This window comes from Rhinolophus ferrumequinum, chromosome 21 (genome assembly GCF_004115265.2).
Source record: "Rhinolophus ferrumequinum isolate MPI-CBG mRhiFer1 chromosome 21, mRhiFer1_v1.p, whole genome shotgun sequence".
Lineage (NCBI taxonomy): Eukaryota > Metazoa > Chordata > Mammalia > Chiroptera > Rhinolophidae > Rhinolophus > Rhinolophus ferrumequinum.
Window position 1 is genome coordinate 44,377,423 of NC_046304.1, and position 24,483 is coordinate 44,401,905.

The 24,483-nt window shown below is 35.4% G+C and overlaps 1 protein-coding gene across 4 annotated transcripts in view; it reads left to right on the plus strand.

Annotated features, from left to right (window-relative positions):
* Positions 1 to 24,483, plus strand: part of CEP112 (centrosomal protein 112) — a 389,712-nt gene that overhangs the window by 9,097 nt on the left and 356,132 nt on the right. For 3 of the 4 annotated variants that reach the window (XR_004421320.1, XM_033090397.1, XM_033090399.1), the window contains exons 3-6: positions 194 to 384; positions 2,182 to 2,354; positions 18,950 to 19,043; positions 20,377 to 20,454. Coding sequence is in view for 3 of the 4 variants with exons in the window: in XM_033090397.1 (XP_032946288.1) it covers positions 194 to 384; positions 2,182 to 2,354; positions 18,950 to 19,043; positions 20,377 to 20,454 (536 nt within the window). In the remaining variant the exon portion in view is untranslated. The remainder of the gene's footprint in view (positions 1 to 193; positions 385 to 2,181; positions 2,355 to 18,949; positions 19,044 to 20,376; positions 20,455 to 24,483) is intronic. The other variant, XM_033090398.1, reaches the window with a different exon arrangement.

A 24,483-nucleotide genomic window follows, 5' to 3' on the forward strand; every position in this document is an offset into this window, starting at 1 on the left:
TGTGTGGTGACTTCATGTTACCGTGGCAGAATTGAGTCATTGTGCCAGAGATCAGATGGCCTGCAGAGCCTAAAATGTTTACTGTGTGGCCCTTTTGTCTAGACCCCTACTCTAGACAAAAGCAGATTTTCATAGGTCTTTAATGTTTACTTGCTGAGAAATCAAGTCTCTAACAGTTCTTATATGTTTCTAGAACGGCAGAGGTGTGCACTTTGGATTAAAAAACTGTGTGAGCCTTCAGGAACAGGTGCAGGACTAATGGGCAGGAAGAATCGGAACCTGTACGCAAAACTGTTACTGCACATGCTTAAGCGAGGAGTGATTGAAGGCCCCTTTATACACCGACCTGAACCAGGGACACTAAGAACTCTACCGTCCTACATGGTAGGTGTCATTGACCGAAGGATGGGTTAGTTCAGTTTCTTTAAAAGTGTCAATTCATCATCCTTTTTGGGAATGGTCATATTAGTAAGTTACAAGTTCTAGACAATATATTTGTTTAATGTGTTTTTTTCCTCTCTGATTCAAATTTTTCTACCTTGAATGGAAATCAGAATAAGATATTGGCCTGTGTGATTTAGTCATCACACAGTATTCTACGATATTTCTAAACAACTTAGAGTGAATTTTAAAGATTGAGTCTTAATTGTCCACTAATTTTCACTGTTTATAATAATAATATTTTATATATGTCAATAAATTCATAAAACAGTTATTAAACTCTTTCATATTTAAAAATTGATGAGAGGTTGGATTGAGTGTCTTCTAATGTTCCTTTCTACTGTAATAAAACGACAACAGTAAGTGGAAGTTCAGGAGTGATTGCCCATACTTCATTTAATTCCATTTTCAAACTCAGGTTGTTACAAAAGCAGTTATAATTATGCTTGGTTGATGAATTGTCACTGCCTTGGTCCTTGTCACCATGAAATATGGCTTGGTTTGTGTGGTGTTTGAGTCCTTGAGAAATCTGACTGGAATCTTAGGTATTGATACTTGCTGTCAGAATGTCTGTGTATTTTTTAAAAAATGAACTGCAAAAAATCTTATGTGTTTTAAGATTTTTCTGTATTTTAGCCGTTAACTTAAACCAAAATTCATTGAAGAGACATGCTGCACAACTAGACTATAACTTCTATTACCCATGTCAGAATGCCACAAGTTTTAATACTGTTACCAACTGTATGTTAAAGAAGAGCCATACATTTTGCTTAAAATTGGTAGTCTTTGGGATAGTAGTTACTTGACTTGATATTTGATTAAACATTGGAGTGACTTTGTCATTTAAAAAGGAATTGCTTTGCATGTCTGATCTAGGATAGAGGGTCATGTGTCACCCCTTGCTGGAGAACAATCCCTTGAAGATTTTTGTGTAGGATTTGGGAGAATTGTTGCAGGAGTATCCAGTTAATACAGAATTTTCTTCAGAAATGTGTTGTGAAGCCTGGCTCCCTTGCAGAGAAATAAAAGGGCCAATGTCATTCTTTTTGATGACTAACGATGGAACATTTTCTGAAACACATTTAGATGTTAAGATATGAGTATATTGTATTATGTTTTCCCACTCACACTCAATTTTATAGAATCACAGGAAAGGACTTTGTTTTACAGATAATAATAATGAGAAAGCCTAGAGACCTGCCTTGGGTTTTTCAGCCAGTTTGTGGTGTGGCCAGAACTAAAGCCTAGGTCTGTTGTTTCCACCTTATCAGGGGAATCCTAATTTTTATTTCTGATTTTCATTGATTGTGGTTTCTCTGTCCACTGATTGTTGTTTTATTTTGAGGGAGTAGTTAATCTTAAAATACAGAGTAGTTAATGATCACAGAAAGGAATGAGAGAGCACATGATTTAAAAAGAACTTTCCATTTATCTTTTCATAAGGCTAAGGTTCCTTTTTAATACGAATAATTACCAGATTTATCTGTTATGTAATTTTGTTTATCAGATTTCTTACACAGCAGAGCACAACTAAAATGTAAATATGTTGTTCCTTTTATGTTTTAATATTTCATAATTCATTGTACATTTAATATACTTTAAAAAATATTTCTATGTAATTGAATTTAAGTTGAGTATTTGAAAGGTTGTTACTAAACTTGACACTTGATAGAGATCTTAACTAATTATTTCATTATAGTACATTTTGAAAGAATAATTTTTCTAATTTTTAAAAATCAGTCCATCTATTTTGATGAACCAAATCCAGCACGAGCAAAAGTTTCAAGCCCAGAAGGATTACCAGACTGGGTAATGGGTGAGCTGGGGACAAGTGAACACAAATTAAATGAATCATGGAAACTTTCTTCTGGAGACAATGACTCTTTGGTACAGTCACCAACTGATGTCCACAGGTATGCTATCAAAATAGGATTTCAAATGTGTTTCATCGTAGCTTGTCTTTGAAACTGGTTTATACATTTCATTTTTCCTTGTTGTTGTTTTTTATTTATGGTAAGTAGTTGGTTTACTTTATATTTTTGTTAAAGTTTAGGGCTGTGAAGCGATGTTAGTTGGCTAAAACGAGTTTTAGTTTTTCATTTACTGTATATAATATATAACATGTATTATATATATTACATATAATATATATATGTAAAAACAGATATCCAAAAGTGGCTAAAAATGTAACATAATTATATATATATACGTATATACTGTTGCTTGGAAAGTGGAGCCTAAGAATCTAAAGAACACAGTTCTCTGTTTTACTTTATGACAAACATGATTTAAGAACATTACCAATGACTTAACAAAATATAATATCCTTTATCCATCTTGAAACTTATGCTTGAATTTCTCTCTATCCCTCATTGAACAATATTTGTTTTGATTTAATAAAGTAAACCTTAACCTCATTAAACTGTGTTTTCTTAGTAGAGTACTACGCTTACGTAGTATTTTTAGTGTAAATAAAAATAAACTTCTGATTTTTTGAAATACACAAAAAGATGATTATTGTTGTAGTATAGCTTTTGGTCTTTAGTAGGGATAGATTTAAATTGGATGTTTGTCAAATTTTGAGTTTTACCTTTGGCATTGTTACCTGAAATGTTAAAATGTTGGACAGCGTCATTTGACATGTATTATGTTTCAGACTTCACTCCTCACCATTCTCTGGGTAATTTTCATATTTCGAATTTGATTTGGTTAACAGTATACTCTTTCTTTTCTACTATATGTTTTTGGTTTATTCCTTAATAAGATACAGAAATGTTATTAATAATTTGAAATGTCTTCATAGTTGATGTAGTTTGGTAATATGTTTTTCAGACTTCAGGTATTATGGTGGAAAAGAATAAATGAACACAAAGCAAGAGGTCCAGTCCATACGAAATTGTTTTTATTAGAAAGGGGAAACAAATTAAAATGGAGAGGCAAAATGGGAAGAGGTGATAGAATTAAAGACACATTCAGAAGAGTAAAAAGAAATGAATTGATGAGTCAGTAGGAGTTGGTGTAAAATAACTTGTTTTCTCATTCATAGGCGATTTAAAAGTAGAAGAGATGTCATTGTGGAATTTTTGTTAGCTTTATAAGCAGGTAAATGGAAGTGTAAAGAGATTGTGGTCTTCATACAAAGAAAAATACAGTCCTTGGTTTAACTGCAAAATCTACCAGGTGTTTGCCAAAACATTTGTTGGGTGTCCAGCTAAATGCTGGGTTCCTTTCTGGAGGTGATGAATCTGGAGTTTATAGTGCAAAGGTGAACTAAAGTAGTTTCCTGTGTCTTGGAGCTTAGACCAGAGGTTGAAAATTGCTGATCTTCTTGGACTGGATGGATCATGTGTATGGATTTTTGTTTAGCTTACATAATGTCTTTAAAGATTTTTGAATGAGTTGTCAAAATTAACAACTAGAGAATTTCATATGAAAACTTAAATTTCTGGCTTATTTTCAAAAGTGGAGACCTAGCAATCTTTCCAGAAGACAGCCATAGGTTGGAGCTAAGTAATACTTAGTTATCCGCTTAATGCGGCATGCCTTCACTATTCCCTGCTCATCCTGACAGTGAGTTTGAGTCAGTTGCATCTATTATTGAGTGTTTTTTTGTTTTTTTATGTAGGGTTAAGAGTAGATGAAGTATTTGTTTTTCCATTTTTATATTCTGTCAAAAGTAGAAAGAAGAAAGATAAATGAAGGGGGATCCTATGATTCAGGATATATCTTCGTAGACGTGAAGAATATCCCTTATCTGTCAGCATAATCACTCATTTGTTACTTGTTTAAGTCCTGTAGACATTTGACGTGTAACCATTGTTTTAAGTGAATAGGGACGAGAGATAAGACAAGTACATGGATAATTTCAATAAAGTAGTCATGTGTAGTTGTGGAAGTATTCACAAAGATTGCGGTGTGTCTAAGAGTGGGATTCAGGATACGAAACAGGCAAGGTCTTCAGGGAGTCCATGCGAATGGACATTTTCTTCCTCATAACAGAGGATAAACTTTGAGAAAACAGACTATTCTTCAAGTATTAGTGATTTTTCTGGGAAATGGAACCATAATAAAATCTCCACAAGTTTAACAGTAACTTATTTCTCTTTGTTGCTCAGCTATAATAAGATGACATTTTTAATGCAAATTACTTGAGTATGAGGCATTATTTATCAGTTATATAATAAGTAATTAATGGGAAAAGCAGGCAGTCCTTTGGTCCTAGTCATTCTTCAGATGTCTCCACTTCATACAAGCCTTTCCTGATAGCCCAGGTCTGTTTGGGTGAACCTGTTATTTACACCAAAGTTACTCTTGGTTGCAGTGGTCACATGTGCAAAGGTTTTGTTTCTGTCCTCTTTGCTAGATTGTAAACTTCATGAGCAGGAGCTTTTTCCTGTTTCCATTGTATTTCCAGTGCCTAGCACTGCGCAGGAAGCTTAGGAACTCCATAAGCATTTCTATTTGGTGAGTACATGCATGATTGAAGGCCTGGGTTGTGTTAGGCACTGCCACACATTTAATTTAACCACACGCAAAACCCTTTGCGATAGGTATATTGTGGCAGAGAGAGTGGCCCACATGACTGCTTGAAAAACTTTTAGAAAAAGTGGAGGGAAGGATAAATTATAGAATAAGTTAGGAGAAGCATGGATGTAGGATATAGAGATGCCCTTCACACACTGTGAGGAATATAAGGTGATGAAGGAGCTGGAAAAGACATAAATATCTTTCTGGTGAAGTGTAGGAATATCAGTAAGGCTAACGGCTTACAATTAGGGCTGCCAAAACAAAACAGTGCAGTGTGTGTACCTTTTCTTATAGGTTTCTCAATTTGATTTAAAATTTTAATCTGTGTATACATTAATCAACAGATATGTGAAATTTTATATACATGGGGGCATTTAGAAACTGAAACTAACATTTACTTTAGCTAAAGGCAATAACACTGATTTTAATGCCAAATACACGATTTGTGAGTTCAGAATAGAAGTGGTGAAGTCGAATGATGGTCCGTCTTCATATCTGCAACATTGCTCCTTTACTCTGACTGGTCATACTGTGCTAATGAAAAAGTTAGTATCTGCTAGTGTGACCTAGTACATCTAATCAAGTTCTGCAAGAAATTGTTTAAAAAGTTTACGAGGCTTATACTACTTGACACATGTATATTTTTATAGTGAATAATTTATTGTTACTTAGAACTGAAGTTTAATGCTGCATCATAATTTTACAACCACTTCAACTTGTCCTTTGAAAAAAACCCCTTTAATCTTAAAAGATTTTCCCCCTTAGTGTTTCTTTTTTGCTCACTTTATAAAATCCTGCTTTACTTAGACCTTTTTGTATGTTGAAGTATTTCTAATGGCATTTTAGATTATGCCGTTGTGTCCTAGCCTTTTTATATTATTAAAGATGCAGAGTCCTTTTGAAGGCCTCTGTGTCAGGACTCCCTATTCAGTAGAGATGGCACCTTTCCTTTGCCTTTATTCTTCCTGTGGGGAGGATACGGTATGTTAGCCTGGTTCTAATACCTTAGAAGTATTATGAGGTTACATCCCGTTAGGCTTATTATCATGCTTTCCTTTTCCCACCAAATACACCTTCTCCACTAGTTAACTTAGTGTTTCACGTCAGCTTCAACATGGAGCTAGTTCTGTTCCAGTTTTATTCTTTGCTTTCCTTTTCATATTTCTTGGTTAAGTTTATGTTATTAGCCATGTTTTCTTTTAGAAAAACCACTTTCCAAATCCATTGCTATTTCAGAGATCTATTGTTGCTTCTTTTTTTCGTGAAAGATCTGCTTATTTTCTAGACAATGAAATATTTGGGTTATCTTTGAGTTTGGAGCATAGTTTTACAAAATGTGAAATGTTTCTGATGAGACCATAGACTTAGCTCTCGTCCTGTACGGTTTGGTTAATTTCATTTAGCTCTATAACCCAGCCGTTTATATCACTTCTTGGTCATCTTTCAGAAGCATACCATTGAGATCTGGTAAAGACCTTAACTGTCTCTGTGGTACGTAGACTTTCAGTGGCCCCACGATCCTCCTCTGGGTGTTCATCTTGTATAATCCCTTCCCCTTGAGTACGGTAGGACCTGTGACTTGCTTCTGACTAGTAGGGTATGCAATGGTGAGGGGGTATCACTTCCATGATTACATTATGGTGTACATGACTCTGTCCTGCTAGCTGACTGGTTCTAGTGTCTTGCTGGTATTTCCTTGCTGGCTTCAAAGAAGTGAGCTGCCATGAATGCTAAGCCATAAGGAACTGAAGGCTGCTGACAACCATGTGAGCAGGGAAAGCGGATCCTTCCCTAGTTCACCCTCCAGATGAAAACCCAGCTCTGGTCAAACCGTGATTGCACCCTTGTGTGGCCCTAAGCAGAGGACCCAGCTCTGCTGTGCCTGTACTTCTGACCCACAGAAACACTGAGAAAATACATGTGTGTTGTTTAAAGCTGTTCAGTTTGTGGTAATCTTCTGTGTAGCAATAGACGACTAATACAGTTTTCATTCTCGTTTTAGAAGAGTGTGCAATCTATGTGTAATACATGCTTGTCATAAAACCTCAGTGTAGAACTCTGTAGAGTGAAAACTCTGTCCTCTCCATGTTCTCCTTATTCCACTTTCCTCACGAGAGGGAATAGTCATCAGCAATTTGGTATGTATTGTTCTACAACAGACACACCCCCACACCTCCGCATATGTAATTAAAATTTGTAAATTGGCTTATACTATGTGTACTGTTCTGAGACTTGCTCTTTTGTCACTTAAGTGTGTCTTAACCTGTGTCATGTAGTCTGTGTCATCTTTTTAATTGCAAGTAATAACCCCATAGTGTGGATTTACTGTAATTCAACCTGTCTGTTGCTTTCAGTTCTTTATTGTTATAAAGAATCTTTAAAATTCATCGTTAAAATTAGTGATTTATGCACATTAATAAATTTAACTATATGTAACACATATACATATTTAACATAAGAATGAAAATATCCCAATACTCTATTTGTGTATTCCACTGTATTTCTAATTTACTAAAACAGAAACCAATCACCGCAAGTTGTACCATTTATGGAGCACCTACTGTATGCTGGATGCTATTCTAGAAATCTTTTATAAGTTATCTGATAACATCTTCTTTGCAATTCTGTGAGGTTGACATGATTGCTCTTTGTATTTATAGACGAGGTAACAGGTTCAGTAAGGTCAAGCAGCTGTCCCGGTCCTGGGCCCAGGTCTTTATGGTTTCAGACCCCATGTCCTTTCCAGTATACCACGTAGGCAAGAGTGCTTTATGCAGCAAATATGGAAATTTTCCTTTAATCCATTTTCCCCTACTTGAGCTGCATCAGCAATCCAGGGTGACTCTGCCTTTGTTCTTGGTTATTTCTAGGTTGAACTGAAATGTGAGGCGTTTGCCTTTGTTCAGATTTCACTTCTGACACTGGGCAATCGTGTGTCCTCAGGCAAGTCACGTAATTTCCCTAAACCCCAGTTTCATCTTTTGTAAAATGGAGACACAGTCTTATGAACGTGTTAGCGGTTGTTCCACCATCATCAGTGGTGTGGTGATTGTTATTTAATAGTGCACGCAGGGGTTTGCCTGGTAGACTGACCATTCTTTTGCTTCTCTGCTTATATAATCCTCCCACCGGGCATTATCTTAAAAATCCATTGGCTGTTAATTATTTTGAGTTCTAGAAATCATTTTGTGTTCCTGAGAAAAATAAATTAATGTCTATGCAGAAGTTCTGATGATAAGTCTGAATCCTGAACACTCTCAGAATAACGAGTGGTTATAGTATTATTTAAAAGAGGCTTTGAAGGAATCTTTATTTAGATAACTTAGCAAGTCCCTTTTTCCAGGACAGAAGGAAGACACTGTGGCTGGCCCTTTTTTTTTCTTTTCTTTTTCCTTTTTTTGCATTTTGCCACATCATGTATTAGAAGCTGCCTAAGTATATTTAGACTTCAGTTCATGTCATCTCTATATATTCTTTTTGTGCATTTTCCCAAGGACAGAGCACAAAGATACTAGGTTGTCTTCTTGTCTTACAATTCTGTGAAAAATGTTTGAAGCTTCTTTTTAATGGCTTGTAATTATTTTTATGATGTTTCAATGAAGTGTGATGTGGTCTGGTAGCTTGTCACCAAAGTGCAGTTAAGTTTTGGGATATGGAAAGATGAAAAGAGTGATTTTGTAGCACTTATTATTTTTTACTGGAAACTTTGGTTAAGAGTGAGTGAAGGGGAGTAAAGTTGAATCAACCCTGACCTTTAAACGCTCCTTTGCAGTGGACGATACACGTTAATTCTGCTTATATTAGAGGACTTTACTGACGAAGCAGGCATTAGTTTGGATTTCTTTAGATGCCATTTTATAGAATTCATCCAGATTACTTAAAAATTCTAGGAGTGTGCCAACAGAATTATTTATTTTATATTACTCTTACTATATTAGATTTAGGTTAACTTTATATAAATTAAAGCTTTATCTTTTAATTTATGTTGTGTCCTCTAAACAATAAATGTGTTCACACCTATGCAAAAGGACTTGGAGAATAATGATGCTGTTTTAAATGATTATAGAGGACTATAATTTTCCCATCTTACTTTAATGAGATCTTTCCATGAGTTATTGATGCTAGATTTTAGTTTGGAATGAAGAACCTAATTATAGCCCTGCCCTTATGGAAAATATGATTTGCTTTACAGTGATCCTCTTTATGATGTGGTTTTCCAGGAATGCCTTGCAGCAAAAAGCTGGGACTGTGTGTGTGTCCTTTAAAAATGTCTCCCAGTACATGTAGCTTTTCATTTGCTTGTCCAGTTTACTAACTTGGCCAGCAGATGGTGCCCAAGTATAATGAAAATGTACTTGTAATGGAGTATGTGGATCTATGTGGAAAACGTTTTTCACTTTAAAAATATTGATTAAAATTTTTAGTCTAGATATTCAAAAAACTACAATAGAAACTTTTTACCTTGTTAAACTCCATTTTTATATGTCAGTGACGCTAACACTATAAATAGCTCCTGTTTGCTCCTAAGTTGTTGGGTAACTTTATGGGGAAGCCTATCAATACCTCTTCTTCCTAGGGATTCTTTATGTCCTTTGGCATCAATGACTATGGTTAGGATTACACATGGTGAAACACCCTTGGTATTATTTGCAAAAAGTACATTCACTTTATTAATAATAGCCTAGTGTTTGGGCAAAGATGTATTCTACAGCAGCATTATCCAATAGACCTTTCTGCAATGGTGGAAATGTTCTATAGCTGTGCTGTCCACTATGGTAGCTACTATTGACATATGACTATTGAGCACTTAAAATGTGGCTAGGGTGACTGAGGAACTGAATTTTAAATTTGAATTAATTTAAATTGTTGTATGTGAGTAGCAGTTCCCTTATTGGGCTTGTTCAAGACCTGGGTCGTCTGTTGGGCCATTGGGAAACCTGACCTAGGTGACGAAGAGCTGCTGGCCAGCTGGGGAAGTGGACTGGGGATAGGGACTATGAGCTGGGTATTGTGCTCATAAAGTGTCTCTGCTCCAGGAGAGATCTTTATTCTGTGCTCTCACTGGGTGATCGTGATCGTCCATGGTCAACTTCTAGTTGCTTTTCTACTGGTCAGTCTCAGGTTTCAGAAGCACTCTCTCTAGCAAATCTGTCCAAAAGAAAAAATAATCATTTTCATGATTGTATTTGGGTAGAACACTTAATACAGTATAAATCTGATTAATTTGATATTTTTGATTCAGTGGACACTTGTTAGGTAGATACTTAACCTTAAGCTCTAGAAATAAGACTAACCGAGGAATGAAAACTATTTCTTGGGGTATCAATAAAACATAACCTTTCACACACTCATAAACACTTAGCTACTAGTTAATTTTCAACATTAAATGCTAATAAATACAGTTCTTAGGTATTTACCCAGAAAGGCCAAGTGGCAACAAATTGTAACTGAGATGGAATAGCTTTGAAAACAATGGCCTGGCATTTCTTTTAAGCTTTTTTCCCCCAGTGACTCAATTTTTGACAAATTTAGTCACTTTTTCTTTCTTAAAAAAACGTTTTTATTAATGTGTGGGGCTTTGTAATAGCATCTTTTTATTTCACAAGCAAGTTTTTTTTGGTGAAATTTTGATTGTTCTTTTAATAAACAAAAAGGATGACAGTAAGCTTATAAGTGTATTGCAAAATTTAATTTTAAGGGAATTAAAATACTCTCTAAGTTGTTGAACTATTAAGCCAGAGATATACTAATAACATTGATTTAAATGTGTGACTTCTAAAGATGGTTTTAATTTTTAATCTTTAAAATCAAATGTGTTATTTAAAGTAGGAAATGGGAAAAATATGCAGTCTTAAGATGTTGTGAATCTCTGGTCATATTTTAATTTTGTCAAACTTCTCATTTTTTAAATTTAGTTTTTTTATTCTTAATAAAGATCCCTTTGAAAAATTAAATCAATATGTTGTGGATCATTGGAAGTTATTTTCATTTTCTTTTTAGTTTTTATTGATACTTTACAGCATTATTCTTTGTTGCTATTTATTTTTATGTTTCATTGATATTTAGCAATACCTTAAGGAGACTATCCTGCAGATGGTATAACAGTATTACCTGCTGCTCAGATGAATGCAAAGACGTGAAATATAAAGTTTAATTCTCATTTTAGTTGTCTAGTAACTTCTAATGCAGTAGTGTATTTCTCTTACAGTGTTTTATACCTGTAAAACACAGCACACATAAAAAAGTGTCTGAAAATGCACAGGTACAGTTTAAGGAACAGTTACATACATCCCTGTACTCTTAACCCAGGCAAGAAATAACATATTACAATACTCCAGGAGATCTTTGGTGTTCTGTTGGCTCCACTTCCCTTTTCCTGAGAGGACCATTGTTCTGTATTTTGTGTTAATCATTTCTTTGCTTCTTTTTTTTTTTTTTTAACTTTATATAAGTGGAATCATATCATATATATTATTTTGATACTTGCTTCTTTCATATTTTTCACATTCATCCATGTTGATAAATGTAGCTATAGTTCATTGTTTTGTGGTAAAAATTTAAAATCAATGTATAACATACATACATCAAGACACGCAAATCTTAAGTGTGAAGCTTGAAAATATAGGGGAAAAGGTTCAAGGGAATAGATTTGGCAATACTTCACTTGATATGACAAGAACAGCACAGACAACAAAAGAAAAAATAGATAAATTGGACTACATCAAAATTAAAAACCTTTTTCATCGAAGGGCACAAAAAGGCAACCCATGGAATGGGATAAAATATTTGCAAATCATATATCTGAGTAAGAGTTATTAATATCCAGAATATACCATGTTTTCCCGAAAATAAGACCTAGTGGACCATCAGCTCTAATGCGTCTTTTGGAGCAAAAATTAATATAAGACTGGGTATTATATTATATTACATTATATTATATAAGACTTGGTCTTATATTAAAATAAGACTGAATATTATATTATATCATATCATAGCATATATCACAAAGACCCGGTCTTATATTATATTAAAATAAGACTGGGTCCTATATTAGTTTTTGCTCCAAAAGACGCATTAGAGCTGATGGTCCGGCTAGGTCTTATTTTTGGGGAAACACAGTATAAAGAATCCTCCAATTCAACAACAAAAACAAATAACCCAATCAAAAAATAGACAAAGAACTTGAATAGATTTTTCTTCAAAGAAGATATACAAATAGCCAATAAGCACATGAAAAGATGCTAAACGTCACTAATCATTCAGGAAATGCAGCTCAGAACCATAATGAGATACCACTTTACACCTATTAGGATGGTCACTATTAAAAAAAACAAAGCAAGTGTTGGCAAGGACGTGGAAAAATTGGAACTCTTGTGCACTGTTGGTGGGAATGTAAATGGCATCGCTGCTAAGGAAAATAGTGTTACAGTTCCTCAAAAAAAATAAAATAAATAAAATAGAATTACCAAATAACCTAGCAATTAATTCCACTTCTGGGTATCCAAAAGAATTGAGACTCAAACAGATATTTGTACTCCCCTATCCATAACATCATTATTCTCAATAGCCAAAAGATGAAAGCATCCAAAATGTCCATCAATAGATGAATGGCCCAACACAGTGTGATATGTACATATAATGGAATGTTATTGAATCTTAAAAAGGAAAGAAATTCTGACACATGCTACATGGATGAACCTTGAAGATACTAGGCTAAGGGAAATAAGCCAGCTACAAAAAGACAAATACTGTATTACTGCACTTATATGAGTAGTCAGATTCATAGAAAGAAGAATGGTGGTTCTCAGGGTCTGGGAGGAGAGAGGAATGGGGAATTAATTGTTTAAGGGTACAGAGTTTCAGTTTCGGAAGATGGAAAAGTTCTAGAGATAGATGGTGGTGATGGTTGCACAACACTGTGAATGTACTTATACCACTGACCTGTACATTAAAAATGGTTAAGATGGTAAACTTTATGTGTATTTTGCCAAACTAAAAATAAAAAATAAAATAAGAGAAAGAAAACACAAATTAGCAATATCAGGAATGAATGAAAGAGGAGGCTCCACCCAAATCCTACAGACATTCAGAACATAACAAGAGAATGTTATAATGACTTCATACCAATGAAAACTTTGAAGAAATAGACACATTTTTTGAAAGACACAAAAAACAATACTGATTCAAGGAAAAATGGGAAATCTAAGTGACCCTATGCCTACCAAAGAAATTTAATTGTAATTAATACCTTCTCACAAATAAATCTCCAAGCCCAGAAGGCTTTCTTGGTGAATTCTATTAGGCTTTTATGGAAGAAAAATTATATCCTACATGAATTTTTTCCATGAAATAGAAAAATCACTTGGAAAAATGAGTTGGGAATGCTTCCCAACTCATTTTGTTAAGTCAGTATTTCATTGTTTTCAAAAGAAGACAAAACATTACAAGAACAGAAAACTACGTACCAACATTCCCTCGTGAACATAGATTTAAAAATTTATAATTAGCATACTGTATTCAGAAAATATAAAAATGATATTATGAATAAATGGGCTTATTCTGGGAATAAGAGGTTGGCTGGCACTTGAAATCTATGTATTTCATTATATAAATAGTTTAAGAACGAAAAATCAGGTGATCATCTCAATATATGCAGAAAAAGCTTTCAACAAAATGCAACATCCACCCATGATAAAAACTCTCAGCAAATTAGGAATAGAAGGAAACGTCCTCAGCCTGATTTAAGTTATTCATGAAGAAACTAAAACAATTACAAAAAAAAAAAAAAGAAAAGAAAAGAAAGAGGAATTAGCATTCCTGAGTTTTAGAATTGAAAGCTGTAGTAATAAAGATAGCAATGTTAGTGAAAGGTAGATAGATAGACCTATGAAATAGAATAGAAATTCTATTCTAATAGGTCTCCTCATATATGGTCAGTTGATTTTCCACAAAGATGGCAATGGAATTAAATGAGGAAAGGAAGGTCTTTGCATCAAATTTTGTTGGAAAAACTGGATATCCACATGGGAAAAAATGAAATGGGTTGTAGGCCTAAATGGAAATGCTAAGAACCATAGAACTTCCAGAAGAAGACAGAAAAATCTTTGTGACCTTGGAGTAGGCAAAGATTTCTAACATAGGATATTAAAAAACACAAACGATCAAGGGAAAAAAAACCTATAAACTGACTCTCAAAATGAAAACGTTTATCTTTGAAAGACACCATTTGAAAAATTACTTGGCAAGGCAGAGAATGGGAGAAAATATTCTAAATACTTATTCTGACAAAGGACATGTGTCTAGAATATGTGAAGAACTCTTACAACTCAAGAAAATGTAGACAACAACCCAATTAGTATGCAAAAGATTTCATAGACATTTTACAAAAGAAAATACATAAGTGGCTATTATACACATTGAAAAGATGGTCAACATCATTCTTTATTAGCGAAATGCAAATTATAAAGCATAATGCGATACCACTACACACCCATTAAAATAGCGAAAATGATAAAGTCTGAGAAGACAACAGGATGACAGTATGATGAAACTGGAAGTCTACAGTGTTGATGGGAATATAAAATGGCACAACCACTTTGAAAAACAGTCTGCCAATTTCTTACAAAGTTTAAGACAATTTACCATATAATCCCATGATTCTGATTATTCGTAGGAGGTTAGTCAAGAGAAATGAAAATGTGTGTCCACATAAATATTGGAATTTGAATGTTCATAGGAGATTTATTCATAATAGCCCAAATGGGGAGATGATCTAAATGTCCAGCATATGAATAAAAAAGCAAATTATGGTTCATCCGTATAAGCAATCCTGCTAGCGATAAAAGGAATGAAATTGGGATGTGTGCAACACGGCTGAATCTCAGAAACATTTTCCTCAGTTAAAGAAGCCAGACATAAAAATGCACAAACTGTTTGATTTCATATATTTGAGATTCTACGAATCAGGTTGCTTGGGTTTGCAGGAGGGAGTTGATTGATTCCAGGGGAACTCAAGAGAACTTTTGGGTGGGTGGAAAGAGTCTATATCTTTAATGGGATGGTTACACAGGTATATGCATTTGTCAAAACTCGTGAAACTGCATTTTAAAGGGGTGCAGTTTTATTGTAAATAAATTATGTCTCAGTAAACTTAATAACAGTCATATCCAGGTGTAGCTGAGGCCTCCTTGGTATGGCTTCTTCCAATCTAAACCTGTAAACTAAAGGAGTAAGTTATCTGACCCCCACCCCCCCGCACACACACACGCACACGCACACACACAGAGCCAACACACAGGGCTGAAAGAGGGATTGGAGAACTTCCATTCAAAATCAGGGAAAATGGAAGACACATAGCAATGACAATTTGATAGCAATTCTGAAATCTAGCCAGGTATCTAATCCGCTGCCTGTTTCTTGGTCAGGGCTTAGTGCTGCTTCCTGGGAGTGTTCAGGGCTCTGGGCCCTTCCCTTTGGGTTATCTTTTACCAAAGAAATGATTTGTTTTAAGCTGAGTAGTTTTCTCAGCCTGCTTCCTGTTTGTAGGAATCTGGGGACTCAAACACCTCTTTTCATTTTGAACCCTCTGTCCCTTTCACTGGAAGCGAGTCTGATTCCTTGCTTTTGAGGCTGTGTTTGTGTCCTTTGCCTTTTTCCTCTGTGTACAGTTTCTTATAAGCCATAGCTTTCAGAAATGATCACCAGATTCCTCTCAAGAGCAAGGAACTCCGTCCCTGCCTCTGGTTTCTTGGTGAGTTTGACTCAGTTCCTTTACTTTGGGGAACTTTGATTCCCTCCTGCTTCTCCAGAGTCACACTTCCTGCTATCTCCCCAAACCTGGCAGACCTTCCTTTTTCGTCCTTTTCATGACATTGCATGTTTGTTCTAGCTAAAAGTGGAGCCATCAGTTATTCTTTTAGGCTCTTCTGTGATGCAGTCTTAACTGCCATTGTCACTACTGTATCTTTAATTGTTATTTCCCAAGTTCCTGTTTTGTTTACTCCTGGAATTCATATTTCGGTGTTAGAGATTTTGAATCTATCTTATCTCTTGAATTTTCTTTTATCATATTCATCCCTTTATTTTTTCCTTTTTGTTCTTAGAATATTTCTTGAACTAGTTTTGTAATTCGCTGATTTGATTTTACAGTGTTCTCTTCCATTATGAATTTAAAATTTGGTAATCATGTTTTTCATTTGTAAGCACATTTTTATGATCACAGATTGTTCATTTCCTTTTTACATCTGAAATGTTCACTGGAATCACATTAAAAACACAAATTAAAAATACATTTTAGAAGTTTCCTTCCTTTTTTGTATGCAGTAAGTTTCTTTTGCAGAAAGACATTTGATTGGTCTTCCTTTAGGCTTTTAAATCTTATCATATGTGTCATTGCTTATCTCTTTATCTTTACAGGGACAAGTCTATGTTTCTCTAGTATTTGGAATCAACAGAGATGCTGAGAGAATGGTTCTGGATTCCTGTTGAAATATTTTAGCATTAGAAATATTTTAGCATTAGGAAAAAGTAAAAGGGGAAAAAAATCTATATTTCCTATAGTTTTACTCCTCCAGAGGAGTAAAAAGGCATTTGCATGTCAGGGAATTTTATAATGTGCTGAAGCTTTTCTTTCTGTGTTAGTTTTGGCACCGTGAAATTAATGGAGCCACAGTCCTTCTCTTCTGATTGGCCCAAGTACCATGATCCTGAGCCCACTGGAATCACATCCCCTGTGTAATTGTAGGCTGTCTCCACGCACCACGACTTGCCCTTCTGTGTGGCAGGCAGCCTGTTACTCTTCATAAGAACGCTCACGATGTTGAGCTTTGCCTTCTACCCTCTGTCTCACTGTTCACCCTGACCTCCAGCCCCATCACTGTGACTTTGAGCTGTCCTGGAACCTACGTAGGGTTCCAGTTAATTGTATTTTCAGCTGGAGATGGTTTCAGTGGCAAGAAATGAAACTTCTGCGCCTAATGTCCTGTGTTTCTTGGTCAGGCCAGATTTTAGCAACGATACTGACCTTCTTTAGTTGGCTCAACTGCCTTCACGGGAAGCTGGCTTCAGCAATGCCTCTGCTTTACGTAGTCTACATTGGAGCATGTTCTAGGGGCAACCTAATGAATTCAGTTTGGGACATGTTGAGTTGGAGGTAGGGCTGTGCAACTTGTATTTGAGGCCAAAAGAACAATTTGGGCTGGAGATGTGGATTTGGTAATCGAAGCTTTTCTTTATTATTTGAAAAACTAATAGTATATTGAATTGTCTAGGGAAAGTGTGTAAAAAAGAAATAACTACGGTCAGACACAGAACCCTGGGATTATAGAATGTATGGGATAGGCAGAGAAAGAAAAACGAGTGAAGGTTACTGTGAAGGAGATTTCTGAAGGATCAAACGAGAACCAAGGAAGATGGTTCTACAGAACTAATGAATGTGGCATCTTTAAAAACTGTCCCTAATGTAGTGAGATCAACTAGGGAGAGGACAGATGACAGCTCATTTGCTTGAGCAACTGGAAGAATATTGATGACTACTTACAGCACTTTCAAGATGAGTGAAGTCAGATTGCCGTTGATTGAAAAATATATGGCAGGTTAGGACATGGATCCAATAACTTATTTTGAAATTTTTATTGTGGGAAAGAGGTAGACTGGTACAGAGGACAGCTACAAGTGTTGTTTTATGTATGCGCCCTGTGTAATAAATCAATAAATGTTTCAGTCCTCTTTTTTATTAACATTTTCTATGAGAATTACTTTTAATATTTAAGCATTTTTAAATTTTTAAGGATAGCTTCTTTTATGATTGTTTAATCTATTCTTAAAGAAGAACAGGCCGCTGCTTAGTATGACATATCAGGTTGCCTCTTCCCACATTCTGAGTTTTAAATCAGCTCTAGCATATTGACAGATGAGTTTATTCCCAAAATATTACTTTGTCTATTTTTCTCATTTGTTTTTTAAGTATTTGGCTATCTGGGATATTGAGTAGCAGTATAAAAAAATCAATTGTTCTCTTTAAAACAGCTTTTCCAGAGATTCTAAATTATTTAGTAACGAGTCTATCAGTGTTACTACCAAAACCACATTCATTTTAATCTTTTTGAATTACTATTTTGTCTTTTGAGAATACTTAGTATGGCTCACAATTTGTGAAGGAAATCCTAACATGGCTTGTAGTTGAAAGTTAATGACTTTAATTCATTACATAATGGTGAGTTTCCATTTCATGTATGTTGAAGCAGCTGTTCAGAGAATAGATATTTGTACTCTTGGAACGTTCATTGAAGTAACTTGAATAAAAATACATGAGATACTCCAGGCTAAGATAGAATTTTGAGAATGGTATTTTTATACTGTTTTATATTGGAGAAAAGTCTTTTTATTCAAATTCATTTGGAAGCTTAAACTATTTTCACACTTATGTTGTACTTATCACATTTTAACCTGAATTAATATGGCACATTTTAAAATTTAATACTGATTTATCTGTGGTTTCTGACAAGGTTTTAAATTCATTTAAACTTTCAGCTACATGAAAGTTTTGTTATTTTATATATTTTAAGGCTTCGTCTTGAGGTGGAACATGAATCCAACAAAATGTGCTAACATGTTAAAACAATTATCTTCTCTGAGAATATATGCTTCAATTTTTTTCCTTCTCTTCCTACATGTGGGAAACGGGGAAAGGAGGAGAAAAGATTTAAATACATATAGTTTAGTGTAGTTCCACTTACAAAAAGCATTTGTTTGTAAGCAAGTATGTGGCATGTAGGGGACATTTTATCTATAATTTAAATGAAGTAAAATGTGAAAAATACAAGTTGTTATTATTTAGATGTTTTCTTTATTATTGAAGCATCATTGTTACTATAAATAATCATCTCATTTCCAAAAGAAACAAGTTGGTAATCCTGGATTTGAATACCCTTGTGTCCTCCAAATTCCCCAAATTCTGATTGTTACTTTTTTGGTCTGTTAGCAGGGAACAATACACTGCGAAGCTCCAAACGACATCACATTCAATGAGTCCAACCGACAGAGAAGATGGACAAAATATTACCCCAGAGAGCTGTGTAAGATCAGATTCTACTTTTGTTTGTTTGTTGTTTTAAAATAATTTCACAAATTTTTAGTTTCATATTGTCAAAGTTTCAATGATTACTTAAAAGCACTGAATAAAGTCTGGAAGTTTTGGTGAACATTCCGATGTCAAGGAAATGGTGTATTTGGTATATTCCACAGTGTTCTTTCTGCTTTCTCAATAAGTTGGAGGCATCATGTTAATCACACACACACAGAAAAAACCCCCACAAAAAACAGAGGACTAACATAGAAGCAATAGTGAATTTTAATATAGTATATGTAATAAACATTTTGTTCAATAGAAATTTGGAGACTCAATAAAATGTGAAGAACATTTTAGTGTGGTTTTCATCACTTCAGATAATTTAAATGGCCATAGGTAAATAGATTTGTTTGTTAGTAATGAGGTTTTCTAAATGTGTGAAAATGCTGTACCAACAAACTTAATTTCAAAATAAAATATTTTTGGCTCTACTGTAGAATATACAATATTATTTTACACAGACTTACTTTCCTAAGTTTTTAGAGCTTTCAGATCATTGTTCATTTCTGAGCACAGATCTTAGGTTGTCCTCAGTTAATTATAATTTTAATCTGGTTTGATAAATGTGTAATATAATAAATTATCTGGGAGAGGATAGCATGGAATTTTAATTTTTTTTAAAGTAAAGAATCACCATAATTGTGTTTTCATGATGTGAATTCAAAGCTTCTTTCTCTTTATATTCAGTGTATGAATGAGAATTAATTTAAGAACAAAGAGCTTCTTGGACATCAACACAAACTTTCCTGTTAACTAATTTTAATGGGAGTAAATAATTCATCTTTTAAAGTGTTCTCCCACCCCCCTTTTAAAGCTACTGTGGTATACCACAATTAAAACTTTTTGTAAAAGAACTTAAAGAGAAGAGTCTGGATTAATTTTTAAAATATTCTTTTGATGTTTTTTTTTTTTGAGGTCTTGTTACTGTGTGAATATATTGTGAAGGCATCTCATAGCCCTAAGCAGTTATAATAAACAGTCATTACTTAGAATTGAGAACTAGCTCAGTTGTAACATAATCCTTTCCTCTGAGGACGATATAGCATTACCAAAAAAGCACACAAAACTGTCATTACTCTGAATGACAGATATTGTGTCCATCTTTTCCTTTTCTTTCCTTCCTATCTTTTTTCTCTTTTCCTCCCTCTTCTCTCCTCTCTCCCCTTCCCTACCTCCCCTTCTTCCTTCTCTCTTTTTTCCCTCCTTCCTTTTGTCTTTTTTTTCCTTCCCTCCTTCTTTCTTTCCTCCATCCCTTCTTCCTTTTCTCTTTTATATTTCAGGAAGTTCATTTGAAAAAATCTACTGGTTCTTTGGATGACAGCGACATCGAAGCCCGCCTTAATAGTTGGAATCTTGGGGTAAAAACAGTATTTGTTTTATGTATGTATATTGATGTCTCAGAATCGTATTTTATTTGGAAAACATCCGAACTAATTTAATTCTATTCGGTGAATATTATTGGATGTTAGACATTTAGTACTGTGGTAGCACTGAGAAGACTTTGAATACAGGAAAGAGAAATAACATCCCAAAGAAGCATAAAACAGCCCCTGCCCTCGACAAGCTGCCTTGGTTTTGGTGAAATAAGAGATATACACATAGTTAAATAATAATTTAAGATGGTATATGATGAAATACCAAAATGAGTTAGATAGAAAGAATACTGAGGTGGAAGGGAGGAGATAGGAGGGAGGAGTTGGAGAAGCAAGGTCATTTGGGTTAAACAAAATCTCAGGGAGACTTCACAGAGGAGCCGCTGTCATGGATAACAGCTTTCAGGTACAAAGGCTGGTGGGGATGCGTGTACTTGGATAGGTGAAGAGGAGGGGAGCTAGGAATTCAAGGCAGAAATAGGCATGAAGAAAGGTGTGATCTAAGTCAACTGTCATGACTGCATCTTTGGGGTGTATGTAGGGGATTAGAGGGCAGTTATCAGGCTGAATCGCATGGGAGCCTTGAATGCTAAACTGAGAAGTTTAGCTTTTAGATTTTAGGCAATAGTGAGCCCTGGAGCTTTATTTTTTCCCCTCTACGTTATACTTTATATACATGCTGTTTAAATGCTTTGAAGAAATGCAAAGGGGTTTAACACAACTTTTATCACACTTTGTTATTATAAAAATAATTTGTAATTTGAATATTTGAAAAATAAAGAAAATCAGAGGAATAAACTATGTTTTAAAATTGTAATACTGAGAGTTGTGTTAACATTTTGTTATACGCATTTTTCCCTCCTTTGTTTTCTGTCTGTACTTACAAAATTAAAAGTCAAACAAAATTGGGGTCCTATTTAAATACTAATTTATTATGTGCTATTTTAAATTTGGTATAAGTTTATAATAGTTGTATAAACATGAATCTTAATGGTAGCAATTTTTCTTTTGGAGGCATGTTCTGTAACTTATTTAAGCATTCTGCTATTTTTGAACATTTAGGTTGCTCCCAGTTTGTTGCTAATATAAGTAATACTGCAATAAAATTTCTTAGAAGAGTCTCTTTATACATATTTGGTTGCTTTCTTAGGTCCAGAAGGTGTGCATACCAATTTATGTTCCAACCAGCAGTATGTGGGATTGTCTATGTCTCACTTCTTCACTGACATTGGGGATTGTTATTTTTAACAAACCCTTCCTACTAGTAATGGTCTCTAATGAATGCCGTGCTTTAGGAGAATTGGCTTGGTGGCATTATGAAAGTTATATTGGATGGGAGTGAAACTAGAGCAAGGGAACCAGTCATCTTTTAGGTGTTTGTAGTGGCCTCCACATCGGTATGATTTCTGTGAATATGCAAACGGTAGAAAGGAAACACATTGCAGAGTGAAGAATGCTTAGTGACTGACGGGGAGGCTGAACAGTAGGACACCTAAAGGTTTGCTTCTGGGAAGTGAGAATGTTGGCTTTCTGTCAGTTAACTGATTGTCCGATGGGGGACTCCATTTTAGGGGGTAAAAGTTTTACTTTAGACTGGTGGAGTTTGAAGAGATGGTAAGAGTAATTGGGGAGTTCAAGGTTTGGAGCTTCATGAGACTTAAGGGCTGGAGTCCTGTTGCATAGTCACACTGCTAGAGGTGTGACTATGCAATAGTTACATCCAGAGCCTGGACCAGCTCTAGACTTTCAGAGAGTTCAGAGAGAGGAGGGCTGGGTGGACATCACAAACTGAGGACACCTGGCTCGTGCAATGGCCATGATTTGAAGGTAGGGCAATGGTAAGAATTTAAAGCAATGTGAACCTCTTGGTCATTTTGGGAGTGTGTCAGTGAAAGAGAAGAGAGAAATGGAATTGATCACGAGAGGGGAATAGTAAGTCAAAAGGAAAACATTTTCTTATTTGAAGGTGTTGGGGAAGTTGCCTAAGTTACCAGCGTGGGAGAAAAACACAGGAAATCCTTCAAAAAGACAAATTCTTTTTGCCAGAAAGCAGTATCAAAGTGAAAAACAAAATTCTGGGCTATCCTTTTAAACTTCCCTTAGCCATTTGAAACTTCTGATGTCCATTTCTTAGCACATAGAGTACTTTTCACGACTAGTTCACTGTTCAGAGGATTAAATTTTTCATTCGTATAATAAAATAAAACATCTAAAATATTTTGAGGTAATGCCTTAAAACGAGGCCTGCCTACAGTTTTGTTTCACATTTTTATTGTTCAAAGAATGCACTAACGGTATGAAATGTATGTCTTGCATTTTTACATATTTATAACGTATATGCATTAATTGTGCTGAGCTATATCTCTTGAGCACAGTAGAGTAATTGAAGTATCCAGCGTATTAAAAAGCTTAGATTTTGCTTTGATTTTAGTTTGTATACAGATGTACCATGGACCTGTTTTACTTTCTTGCGCTGAATGACCAGTCAATAGCTGGTTAACTTTTGTGCTCAGTACTAATTTTTATATGGCTGGCATGTCTGCCCACACCTTCATTCGGATGCATTAGATGTTCTGGAATTTGAATTTTCCAACTTTTGTTAAAAAATACATTTCCTGCCCCCCCCAAATATGTCCTTTCTTTTTTCCAGAGTGTGTTCATATTTTTTTTCTAAAAATACTTAATTCAAGTAAAGATTTACTTACCAAACCTATCAATCAAATTTTCCTCCTGTATTATTTTTTCTTTTCCCTTTAACCTTTTTAACCTTTAGTTTTGGGGGTGCTTTCTTGCTTTGTTAATATATTTTATGTACATTTTGTGCATGACTCTCTTTACATAAATCTTTTTTCCTTTTTTCTGAGGATGGGGGTGAGGGGTCAGGGGAAAGCCTTTCTTGGGCCTTCCATCCCGGTCACCTGTCAGTTTCCACCCTGGGCCCACATGCTGACCGCAGAGCCTCCCTGCCACCAGGAGCAAATAACAGTGAGGACTCTGAGTAGATCCCTTAGGTTCCTGGAAGCAGAGCCCGAAAGAACAGGATCCGGGTGTGGGAGAGCTCTCAGGACAGGACTTGGGGTGAAGGAGCGGGTGCGGTCAGCCTGAGTGAGTCTTCTCCTGATCCCTTGGGGAGCTTCAGAGGGTGGACAGCACCCCAGAGTCAGTGGGCCCCACTTGGACATCAGGACCCATCAGAGAGGTCAGGACCCAGGTAACCTCCCCACTGAAGGCAAGAGGGCACCTGCAAGCCATTAGCAGCTGGGGATGCTTTGCTCTCCTTAAGGACTGTGGGAAGCCTGACTGTTCTACTCACTGTGGTCTGTCTTCTCACTGTGGCCTCCTGAGAAAGGTTCTCACCCATCATCCAGGGGCAGCTATCACTTGAGTGCAGCAGACACATGAAGAAGTTCAGGTGAGACAAGCAGTTGCAGCAGATGAGCTGCCCAAGCTGCGGACCCGTAGGAATGCGAGCTAAATCAAATGGTTGTAGTCTGAAGCCGTGAAGGTTTGGGGTGATTTGTAATGCAGCAAAACGCTAATTGATTCAGTAGATGCTGCCAATTTTCTAAAGTGATTGTGCCAATTTGTCCTCATCAGCAGTGTGTGCCAGTTCCTGTTCCTTTACTTTCTCTTCAGTATTTGGTATTGTCAGTTAATTTTTTTTTTTAAATTTATTTTTAATTTATTGGGGTGACAATTGTTAGTAAAATTACATAGATTTCAGGTGTGCAATTCTGTATCACATCATCCATAAATCACATTGTGTGTTCACCACCCAGAGTCAGCTCCCCTTCCATTACCATACATTTGATCCCTCTCACTCTCATCCCCCACCCCCCAACCCCTTTACCTTCTGGTAACCACCAAATTACGTTCCCCAGATTAATTTTCAAGCCCGTGTTAATTGTTTTTAATTAAAAAATGTAGCCATTAAAATGTACCGAAGCTATAAAAAAAAAAATGTAGCCATTCCTGAAAGTGGTTAGTGATGTTGCTTTGTGTGGTTATAACGTG